The sequence below is a fragment of the Phyllostomus hastatus genome, unplaced genomic scaffold (genome assembly GCF_019186645.2).
Source record: "Phyllostomus hastatus isolate PE091 unplaced genomic scaffold, TTU_PhHast_1.1 phas_scaffold_93, whole genome shotgun sequence".
Lineage (NCBI taxonomy): Eukaryota > Metazoa > Chordata > Mammalia > Chiroptera > Phyllostomidae > Phyllostomus > Phyllostomus hastatus.
The window spans coordinates 18,137,753-18,150,038 of record NW_025334042.1 but is presented as its reverse complement, the minus strand read 5'-3'; the positions used below and the strand labels follow the sequence as shown (position 1 = coordinate 18,150,038).

Genomic DNA, 12,286 nt, shown 5'->3' with positions numbered 1-12,286 from the left:
TGTACAGCTGATTCTCCATATTGGTTGTGAGTCCTTGCAGCCACTTAACCTGTGGGTAAATCCCTCCTGTTGATGTACCAACAGTAATCAGGGTTCAATTAAAATAGGAGGGTGTACATAGCCCACAAGGTGGGTGGCACACCTGGAGTGCCCAGCCTGGATGATTGGAGAGACTGTGCTACTGGAGTACCTACTTCATAAGGCCACTCTACCAAGCCTGGGAGATGTAGAAGCTCTATGTAATACATTGAAACAACCACAGGGAGGCTGCCAAAATGAGGAAGCAAAGAAACATGTCCCAAATGAAATAACAGAACAAAACTCCAGAAAAAGAGCTAAACAAAATGGAGACAAGCAATCTACTAGATGCAGAGTTCAAACACTGGTTATAAGGATGCTCAATGAACTTAGGGGAAAAGAAGATGAACTTAATGAGACTGTCAACAAAAAGATAGGAAACATAAACACAGAACTAGAGAAGATAAAAAAGAACCAGTCAAAAATGAAAAATACATTAACTGAAATGAAGATTACATTACAGGGAATCAACAGTTGGAGTAAGTGAAGCAGAGAGTCAAGTCAGAGATTTGGAAGATAAGGAATCAGAAAACACCCAATCAGAATAGCAAAAAAGAATGAAGTATTTTTAAAAATGAGGATAGTATAAGGACCACTGGGACAACTTTAAGTGTACCAACATTCACATCATGGGGGTGCCAGAAAGAAAAGAGAGAGAGCAAGAAATTGAAAATCTATCTGAAAAATAATGATGAGAAACTTCCCTAACCTGGTGAAGAAAATAGACATACAAGTCCAGGAAGTTCAGAGAATCCCAAACAAGATGAACCCGGAAAGGCCCACACCAATAAATGTAATTAAAATGCCAAAGGTTAAAGACAAAGAGAGAATCTTAAAAACAGCAAGAGAAAACAGTTACCTACAAGGGGGTTCCCATAAGACTGTCAGATGATTTCTCAAAAGAAACTTTTCAGGCCAGAAGGGATTGGCAAGAAATATTCAAAGTGATGAAAAACAAGGACCTAACAACCAAGATTACTTTACCCAGCAAAGCTATCATTTAAAATTGAGAACAGATAAAGAACTTCCCAGACAAGAAAAAGCTAGAGTTCATTATCACCAAACTAGTATTACAAAAAATGTTAAATAAGGGTCTTCTTTATAAAGAAGGAAAAAATTAAAAATATGAATAATAAAATGACAATAACATACCTATCAACAATTGAATTAAAAAAAGCAAAATAAATGAACAAGCAAAACAGAAACAGGCTCATAGATACAGAGAACATTTTGGCAGTTGCCAGATGGAAGGGGAGTTAGAAGATAGGTGAAAAAGTGAAGGGGATAAGAAGTACAAATTGGTAGTTACAGAATATTCACAGAGATGTAAAGTACAGCATAGGGAATACAATAAATAATACTACAATAACTATGTATGGTGTCATGTGGGTACTAGATTTATTGGAATGATCACTAAGTAAGATAATATTTAATCATTGGGTTGTATACCTGAAACTACTATAATATTGTATGCCAACTGTAATTAAAAAATAAAAAAATATTAGAAAAAATAAGATACAGTATAATTCAGTATTGTATATAGTTATCTTTAGATTCTTAAAGGTAATAGGAAAAGACCTTCAATACCTAAATGTTGTCTTCAGGTAATCCCAAAACTTTATTTTAGTCAGCAGCCTAGAAAAGTGAGAAATTTGGTAAGGCTGGTCTCAATAAACAAAAAATGCTTCAGAATAGGTAGTAAGATTTGGCAACTTTGAATCATTCATCTAATTATTAATAGTTGAATATTGAAGTAGGGAGACCAATATTATAATGGAGGGCATTTTGTTTAATACTTTGTAGCCTTGGAAAGATCTTAATGTACCTTAACACTAAAGGATCTTCAGCTCTATCTTATTCTTGAAGCCTTTTTCTCCAGAGTCCAAAGGGAAGTTTCATTTGAAAAGGAAAACAATTGTCTGCAAGGCAAAACAAGGCAAACAGCTGAAGTTTGAGGAGAGGGAAAGCACAGTACTTTTCCATCAAGTGATATGAGTCAACTTTCTGTTCAGTCTATTTAATTCCCATTCTCCCACTGTATGTTCTATGGTTTCTTAGAGGTTTGCAAGTTTTTGAAATTAAGTCTTGGAGAAGTGGTTCTCAATCTTAGTTGTGTATGAGAAACACTGAGTAGTTTTAAAGTGATAGATCCTTTGGCCCCATTCTAGAACTCTTGGGTTAGAATATTCACAAATGGGGTCTGGCTAACTGTGGCTTTAAAAGAGTTCCACAAGAGACTGATTTGTAGCTAGAGTTACTATACTAGGCCCTTCTCTAGGGTAATTATGCTACACTTAGATGGGCTCCTTTCATTTCTAGGAGGAACTACCAGATGATCTCTCCAATGAAGTTTCCCTAAAGACTACCAGTTGGCATGATTAATCCCATTTTTAAAAATGGCCTTTTAATTTTTTTAAAATTATTTTTATTTATTTTATTATTTTTTTATTTTAATCATTGTTCAAGTATAGTTTTCTCCCTTTTACTCCCAATCCAGCCCACCCACCCAACCCTCCCCACTTCCATATTTTATTAATTTGAGACAGAGAGAGAGAGAGAGAGAGAGAGAGAGAGATAGAAGGAGAGACATATTTTTCCCCCCACTTATTTATGCATTCATTGGTTGATTCTTATATGTGCCCTGACCAGAGGTCAAATCCACAACCTTGGCATATTGAGACAATGCTCTAACCAACTGAACTTCCTGGCTGGGGCCTAAACCTGGCCTTTTTTTATTTTTATGGGGTGCCAAATAGAATTCCACAGAAAGCTTATGCATACTCAGAAATCAAAATTTTACTTTACTGTTGACATTCCTAATTCAATGTACAGGTCTTGAGCCACATGTTTTATATACCATATCATTTAATCACTTCCACAGTTGTGTGAGGGATGATCACCATATTGCAGGCTAGGAAACTGACTCACTGCTGATAGATAACCTAAAGTTACAAAGCTAGTATTAGTTTGAATATTATATTATTCTTATTTGAGGTAATACATGTAAAGCACTTAAAGTACCTGGTTCATAGTAAATAGCTAAGTTATTAATTTACATGTAGTAACTTATTTAATACATATAATAACCCCTGAAAATAGGAAATACTAGCAATATCATTTCCATTTTACAGAGAGGGAAAGTGGTTTGTAAAACTGAGCTGGTAGGTGATAGAGCTGAGATGTGAATTCAGGCTATCTGGCTCCAGAACCTGGGCTCTTAGCTTCTCATCATAAGGCTTAGCTCACTGTATTCAACTACATATGAACCCAAAATTCTGTTTGATGCCAGAATGTAGGCTTTTCTCATACACCAATTATAGGCAAATAAGTCATCCCAGAAATCTTACAGTTTAGCTGGGGTGGCAGTGTAATACAAAATGAACAATTACAGGTGGACTTGAATTTAGATGTAAAGTATGTACTTTACACCAAAATGTACTTTATACCAGTACTGCAGGGACTGTTCAGCAGGGCTGGACTTGGGTCTATTTGAGCTAGATCTAGAAGATTGATTAGGATTTGGGTCAGCAAGAGGGAAAGCATACATACGTGAGGAAGGCAGAAATGAACATAGCATATTCACAGTACACTGAGAACATGGTTCCCACTATGTTGAGAAGCACATATTAGGAGACAGTAGAAAATAAGATTGTCTTGATATAGAAAGTCTTTAACAGAAATTTCAGGATGAGGATAAATGCAAGTGAGAAAGATCCAATAGAACTACACTGACTTGTAAGAAGGCTACTGTTATACTGTTGCTCAGCTTCCTAGATGTACTGCCTGCTCTTTATTCTTCCTTGTCAAGGTGAAAGACCAAATAGAAATCCTATAAATCTCTGCAGAAGAACCTGGGTTGGGGTTCTTTGATAACAACAGGTGATTCAAATCTTCAGGGCAAATATTCCTAATACCATGACCACAGGTTTCCAGGGACACACCCAGGAAATAATATGGAAGGCAAATTCTATTTTCCAAAAATGCAAAGTTTCTCTTGGAGATTGAAATTTCATGTGTCAAGCATTGCCATCTTCTTGTTTCTTTATTGATTCCAGAGAGCAAGAAGAAGGGAGGGGAGGGAGAGAGACATCGAATATGAGAGAAACATTGGTAGGTTGCCTCCTGCACGCACCCCAACTGGGACCAAACCTGTCACCTATGCTTGTGCCCTTACCAGATATTGAACCTGCAACTTTTTGGTGCATGGGACAATGCTCCAACCAACTGAGTCATAGCAGCTTAGCTTCTTCTTTCTTTAAAAAATACATTCTCTTGGGAGCAAATATGTTAAGTTCCTTAAATAATAATGTAATCAGCTCCCCTCACCCTCAGTCCCAGGATATATTGGGATAATGTGAGAGACCTGAATATGGAAAGTGACAATGGTTGAAAAGTGGGAAAACGGTATTAGAAAGCAGGTAAATATGAAGACAATTCTGTTTGATTTAGAATTTTCTCAAGGATCTTCTTCCTTGAAACACACTTGAAAGTGAATTGGTTTTCTTGAATTAGACAGTTATAGCTTGGTTGGAATGACAAGAATATTTTATTTATTTTTTATTTTTAAAAAGATTTTATTCATTCATTTCTAGACAGAAGGGAGGGAGAAAGAGAGGGAGAGAAGAAACATCAATGTGTGGTTGCCTCCTGTGCACCCCCAACTGGGGACTCAGCCCGCAACCCAGACATGTGCCCCAACCAGGAACTGAACCGGTGAACCTCTGGTTCCCAGGCTGGAACTCAATCCACTGAGCCATACCAGCCAGACGTAATGGTAAGAATATTATAGTGCTAAAATTCACGCTGTCTTCTAAAATTTAAAGTCTATTATTAATTTCCCCTTGTTAATCTCAGTTAATTTGGTTTTTCTTCATGGGACCTATTTTCCATTTTAGTCTTAATAATTCAAGAAATAAATTAGCTTATTTATTGAGTGGCTACTGTGTCCAGGAGGTGGTATCAGCATTTCTCATTATGTATCTGATGGAACATTTGTACTAAAACCTCCTACAGTTTTTATAAATGCAGACTTCTAGGCCCACTGCAGACCTACCAATTCTCAGTCTCCAGAGATAGGGATTGAACTCCATTTTGTAAGTACCTGTAGGAACCATTGTATTAAAGCGGTGTTTCTCAAACTCGAGAGTGCATTGGAATAGTCTGGAGGGCTTTTTAAACCACAGTGCTGGACCCTACCCCAGAGTTTTGGATTTAGTAAGTCTGGGTAGAGCCTCAGAATTTCTAAGTCTAGTAAGTTTCCAGGTGATGTCATGTAACCACATTTTGAGAATCACTGTACTAGAGCATTGGAGGGATATAAAGAAGTATTAGATACAATTCTTATCATTAAGGAGTTTATGATGTAGTTGGGGGAGATAATACATACAGTTAAAAATATAATAAGAAATACAATGTTATATATATTATATATAATATTTGACATTAGATGGAATAAATAAGAGGACTTGGAACTTAATTTAGGCCCTAAAGAATGGGTGGGCCTAGGGTTCAGGAGAGAGTAACATGGGTATTCGTGATGGGGGTATAAAAGTAGAAAAGTATAGGGTCTGGCACAAATAATGCCCCCTTTTTATTACAAAATCATAAGTATGTAATTCTGTAACATAACAATATCACACTCAAGCACAGCATATGAAATTTTAGGTGAAATGTTTAAATTTCTGTCCATCTTGTGTGAGACATTCACATACCCTACCAACCACACTCAAGCAAACCTTACTTCTGCCAGACCCTGTATAAAGGTACAAGGGAGTGGGGTGGTCAATATTCATTTGTTTGGTATAGAGCTTTATACAGGACATTAGTGGAGGGGTAAGACCAAAAAGGTTGATGCCAGACTATGAAGAGCTTTCAAAGCCTATCTCTTTCTCCTGCTTTCACCCATTTCACAGTCTTAGCTGCATGACTAGAAAGAGGAAGTCTCCTCTGCTGAATGTGCAAGAGGAAGCACAGGAGGATTCTGAGGGCCTGTGAGAAGTACTGGCTGCTTTTACCCATGAGCCAATTGTAGAGGTTACAGGAAGACCAGTGCACCAATCAGGCTGGGTCCCTCTGCCCAGAGGGTGTCACTACCCAAGCTGAAAGTGTTGGAGAGATCAGACATTGCTGTGTGGATGTTTCGCTCTCTCGGTGGCCATCATGTCTTTGACTTCTGCCTATCAGCATAAATTAGCAGAAAAGCTCACCATCCTGAATGACAGAGGTCAGGGGGTTCTCATTCGTATGTATAACATCAAGAAGGTAAGCATGGGTACCTGGATTAGTATTAGTTATTCTAACAGTAGTAGGGCAGGGAACCCTGAGGCCAGCAGGTCCAGTGGTTGGATTTTCTCCTCTTTCCTGCTGTCTTAACTGTCCTTCAGTCACTTGGATTATATAGGTGAAGCAGGAAGGGAGGCTTTTTTTCAGAGCTTCCCCTTTCTAGGTATGATTCTCACCCCATTGAGAGTGTCTGCTTTCTTCTGGGTATGGCGTAGGGGTGGGGTGGTAAATAATTGTGTTCCGAGTCGCTTGGGTAATGGTCTGGGGTCTAGAATTCTGGGTCATATTGGTTATTGCTTATCCTCCACACTCTGAAAATATCCAAAGTTGGGTCTCAGCACAAGCATCCATGAAACTACGCCTCAAAAAGGAAAAAAAATACATGTGATATTTACATTAAAACAAAAAGGGTAGGTGCTTTCTGAGATACGTAGAGTCTGAGGCAGTTCATGCTGTGGTGGTTGTGTGTTTGAATAGGAACTGTGGAATTGAGAGAGGCTGTTGGCAAGGGAAGCAAAAGATAAAGACGGGTGGGAATGGGGAGTTTCTGGAAGAGAAAATAATGGGTGTGGGGAGGGAAATTTTGAGCATTAAAAAAAAATAAAACAAATCACCAGGAATATGGTCTCTCTGTCCCTATGTTTCCTTTAATAGCGCTTTGAGATGATTTACTTATATAATGGACATAATTGTGACACTGAGTCTCCTACAAAGTCTAACTCCTGAGCAGCTGCTCTTTTCACTCCTTCCGGCTTCAGCTGAAGGGTGGGGAGAGCTTCCTCTTTGTGCTGGGGCCAAGCAGACGTTAAACTTTACATGGCAACACAAGATGCCCAGGTTACTTAGCTCTTCTGCTAATTGGCTTAATGTCCTTGAACTTGTTCCTCACCTATTCTTGTGCTTTTGTAGTGAATTCCCAGATTCCCTTTCCCTAAGAGACATTTTGTGAGAATGAATGATGAGGAAGAGGTATGTTTATGAGGGGCAGGAGAAAGTTTTGAAATATAGTGTGGTTTATTTGTGCAGACTTGTTCAGACCCCAAATCCAAGCCACCTTTCTTACTGGAAAAGTCCATGGAATCATCTCTTAAGTACATCAACAAGAAATTTCCCAACATTGATGTCCGCAACAGCACGGTGAGAATGCAATCTCTTTTCTTCCCTTTCTCTGAAATAATTCTGTGCTTGGATGGCAGGAGATGGTGTAGCCTTCTTTTTGTTTTCAATCACAGGGCTTCAGGTTGTTATAGGCTTGAGAATTCTGAGAAAGATGGAATTTTCCCAGGATAAGCTGGAGCAAAGAATTGCCCCTTTCTCCATTGTAATATTCATGAGGGCCCTCTCTCCCCCCCCTTTTTTTTTGTAGAGGAAGATAGCTCTATAAATCCAGCAGGGTGCATATATTTTATTGTTGTTCCTGTTTCCCATTCAGTATTTCCTTGCTAATTGTCTTAGAATTATGTATCTGGTGGGATATCCCTTACCTCTCCCTTATGAAATGTTAGCACCAGATTTCTTACCATCTCACTTGTACCATCTTCTCATTCTGCTTCTTTCAACTTTGATTGATATCTAGGGACCTTGAAATTTCCCCTCATTCAGCATTCTATATCTAGTCAGAATCACATGCAAACATACCTACCTCTCAGACAGAGAATATCCTCTGTTTAAAGACCCTCAGAGCACTGGAAACTTCCCAACTTCCTCTGTCAGTGTATTTCAACTGCCTTTAAGAATGTTTTAGGTGTAACTATCATTCTTGGGTTACTTTGATTACTTGCCTTCTTATTTTTTATTTTATTTTTTTTGTGTGTGTTTATTTCAGCAACATTTAGGACCAGTGCATCGGGAAAAAGCTGAGATTATTAGATTCCTCACCAACTACTATCAGTCGTTTGTGGATGTCATGGAATTTCGGGTGAGCTCTCTTTAGCTCAGGTGCAAGTGTGGGCATTGTCCTTCTGAGGCTATTCCTTATGTATGTATGTATGTATGTATGTATTTATTTATTTACTTAGGAGGGGAGTGGGTCACTTGGTGGTGGTGCTAGCGATGGCTTATCTTTGGGTGGTAAAGGGGATTGAGAGAAAGTTAGGGGAGTGAGTCTAAGTCTGAGTGAAAAGAGGCAACTCTGACCTGGATCCTTCTTACTCACCCAGCCTTGGAAGTTGTGGGGGGAGGTGGCAGAGGCAGCTGGCAACTGGAGCTTGAGTAGGAAATAGGGGTAGATGGGAGTTTGCTGCTGCCTTTGGGAAGGGAATGGGACATTTAGGCTATTCTTCCATTAATAAATACTCATTTGTGTTGCTTAATACTGTATTTACTTATGAAATATATAATCTTTATTCTATTTTTTCCATTACCATTTAGTCCTCTTATGACTCCCTCCCTCCTCCAGCTTTAAAAAAAAAGATGTACTGATATGAAAAGGTATCTAAGTTGTATTGTTAAATGAAAGCAAGTTGCAGAATACTATATGATACAATTATATTTTTATTTCAAAAGATACATAAGCTTATACACTATACATAGTGTTAGTATATACATAGGAACATTTTGGAATATTACACATTAAAATAAAAATAATAATTTATTTAGTTATATATTTTTGTATTATTTAAGTTAAAAATTTTAAAGTACTATTCCCCAATATTCTATTACAAATATACCAAATATTCCAAGAGTAGTACAATGAATGTTGTTCTACTTTTCTCCTGGATTTTTTAATTGTTAGTATTTTGCCATGTTTGCTTATCTTCATTTTTTTCTGAACCATTTGAGTTATTCGCAGACATCATGACATTTTTCTCCCTAAATACTTTAGCACACAGATGCTAAGAATAAGAATATATATTTTTTTTACATAACTCCAACACAATGGTCACACTCAGGAAATGTAAAATTTCTATAATATTACTAGTTAATATATGACCCATATTAACATTTCTCTAGCTTGTTTCAAGGATCATACATTGAATTTATTTGTCCTGTCTCTTTAGTCTTTAATCTAGAATAGTTCCCAGCCTTTTTTTTTTTTTGGTCTTTCATGACACTAACCTTTTTGAAGAGTCCAGACTTGTTATTTTTGAGACTATCCCTTCATTTGGATTTGCCTGATTGTTAACAGTGTTTGGTAGCAGTTCTACTTGAATAACATTTTATTTGAACTTTAAACAATGGGAATATATTATTTTTGTAAATGTAAACAAACTAAAAATTATTTAGTACAATATTTTTGAAAGGCAAATTGATAATGTGTTTCAAAAGTCTTAAAAATACATACTTTTTAAATGTAGTAGTTCTACTTCTAAAATTTGTCTTAAGAAATAGAAGCACAAAGATATATGTATAAGAATGTACTCTGTTGCATTAGTTTTGATGTGACAACTTGAGAATTGAGTATTTCCAATAAATAGAAGTTTAGTTAAAAGTTCAGAGTATATGTCTATCAATGAATGTTATGCATCTGTTAAAGATAACACATATTTATATTAATTGGCATGGAAAAATGTTCTTTACATGTTCTTTAGTGTAAAAGCAAATTATAGTACAGCTTAAGATGTAAGATGTTCCTAAAACATGTATTAACATAGATAAACAGGCATATACTGAAGCTTAGAACTTCTGATTGTTGAGATTTTGAGTGGTTTCAAAAAGAAATTAAAATTATACTTGTTTGTATTTTCTGCAATGAACATATATTTTTAATGTATTCAAGAAATAACACAAATTTTAGCCATTTGAGCAATCTAAGTTTGTGTTGGTATTATAGTATTTCTTCAGATCATACCACAGAATGGGACCCTGCCCTGGGTGCCCTGCATCTACCCCAGGGAGCTAGTTCAAGCCATTGATAAGATTACACAGTAAAGAGAGAAGAGGGGACATGGAAACCTGTAAGGTCTGAAGGAGGGTCAGGTCAGAGGTTATTAATCCTGGAACTGAGAGTAGTGACTAGGAAGAAGGTAGACAGGGAGGAGGTAGTGGAGTGAATGCTGGGAGCATATAAGAAAAAGTCTCCTACTAGGAAAGTTGGAATGCAAAGGAGATTTTAGGACACTTTCTGGTTGCTACACAAAGTGTCCTAAGCATCACATGTCCCCTGTGCCTTTGTTTTCCCAGTCAATCCCTGCCTCCCCAACTCCTGGCCCCAGGCAGCTACTGATCTACTTTCCAGATTAGATATTTGTTTTCTAGGGGTTCATATAACTAGAATCTATACACCATGTAGTCTTTATTAAAATCCTTACCTGAGATATGTTTATTGATTTTAGAGATAGAGGTAGGGTGGAGGTGGGGAGAGAAAGAGAGAGAGAGAGAGAGAGATACATGGATGTGAGAGAGCAGCACCAATTGGTTGCCTCATGTACACACCCTGACCAGGAATTGAACCTGCAGCCTTTTGGTGTACAGGATGATACTCCAAACAACCAAGCCCCTTGGCACATGACCAGGTCCATAGCATGTATTCTTTTGCGTCTGGCTTCTTTCACTCAATATAAAGGTTTTGGCGATTTATCTATGTTGTTTCATGTATTTACAACTCGTTTCCTATTTTTGATGAGTACTATTCCATTGTATGGATGCAATTTGCTTATTTATTTACTTGCTGATGGATATTTGAATTGTGTCCATTTTTGGCCATTATGCACAAGTTACTGTAAACATTTGAGTATATACCATTGTGCAGAAACTACATAGTTTCATTACTCTTTTTAAAAAAGATTTTATTTATTTTATTTTAGACAGAGGGGAAGGGAAGGAAAAAGAGAGGGAGAGAGACACCAATGTGTGGTTGCCTCTTGCATGCCCCATAAAGGGGACCTGACCTGGTCGGCAACCTAGGCATGTGCCCTGGCTGGGAATCAAACCGGTGACCCTTTGGTTTGCAGGTCAGTGCTCAATCCACTGAGCCACATCAGCTAGGGCATAGCTGCATTAGTTTTAGGTAAATAATCTAAAAGTTGAATTTCTAAATCATATGGTATGTATATGTTTAATTTTATAAAAAACCACCAAACTTATTCCCAAAATGATTGTTCCATTTTCTCCTCCCATCAATATATTAGTGTTCTCCACTAGTTACTCTACATTTTCATCCATGCTAGCTGTTATCAGACTTAAATTTTAGTCATTGTAGTGGGTATGTAATTGTATCTTATTGTGATTTTAACTGGTGTGTTGCCGATGGCTAATATAGTTGAGTATCTTTTCGTGTGCTTTTTGGGCATTTGTGTATATATATATATATTTTAAAGAACCCATTCAAGTCTTTTGGCAACATATTTAAAAAATAAACAAATATATGTATACTTTTTGATCTGGTAGTTTCACTTTTGTAGAACTGAAAGTAGCAAAATGCAGTGGATAGGCCAGGGATAAGGAACAAAGCATATGCCTTAAATAGGGAAGAGGCTGAATGAATTGGCCATGCCATGGGTTATTATGTGACAATGTAAAAGAAATGCACTAGTGCCCTATCCAGAGACTCTGAGGACTTTCATCAGGTGAGGTTGATGAGGAAAGCAAGATGATAAGAAGGGTGTAATACTATATCAATTTTGCAACACAGATGATGACCAAAAATACCCATCTCTACCTTTTTTTCTCTCTCTTTAAATAGGATTATACAAACAGGGAGAAAATTAAGAAAGGACAAACCAAGTTGTTAAACTGGTTAGTAAGTACTTAGCACATAGCAGGATGTCAATAAATAGAAACACAAAGAAAGTTGGGTTGTATTCCTATTTGTTAATGATTAACTTCTGAGAACAGGAGATGGAATCCAAAAACAGATTGACTTTGGGATTAATCAATAAAAATGGGTCTGATAGTTGGCATTTCAGAAACAGCCTATCAAATGATCTGTATTTTGTAACTTTTTTTTTTTGAGAAAGGGATCACTGGGGTGTTAAGATCAGGGATA

General features: G+C 37.1%; 1 protein-coding gene across 1 annotated transcript in view; it reads left to right on the top strand.

Moving 5' to 3' along the window:
• The first annotated feature begins 6,185 nt into the window (after positions 1-6,185).
• NCKAP1L (NCK associated protein 1 like) overlaps positions 6,186-12,286 on the top strand; it is a 42,226-nt gene continuing 36,125 nt past the window's right edge. Inside the window, exons 1-3 of the mRNA XM_045829786.1 lie at positions 6,186-6,339; positions 7,387-7,497; positions 8,186-8,278. Coding sequence (XP_045685742.1) covers positions 6,238-6,339; positions 7,387-7,497; positions 8,186-8,278 — 306 coding nt within the window. The 5' untranslated portion in view covers positions 6,186-6,237. The remainder of the gene's footprint in view (positions 6,340-7,386; positions 7,498-8,185; positions 8,279-12,286) is intronic.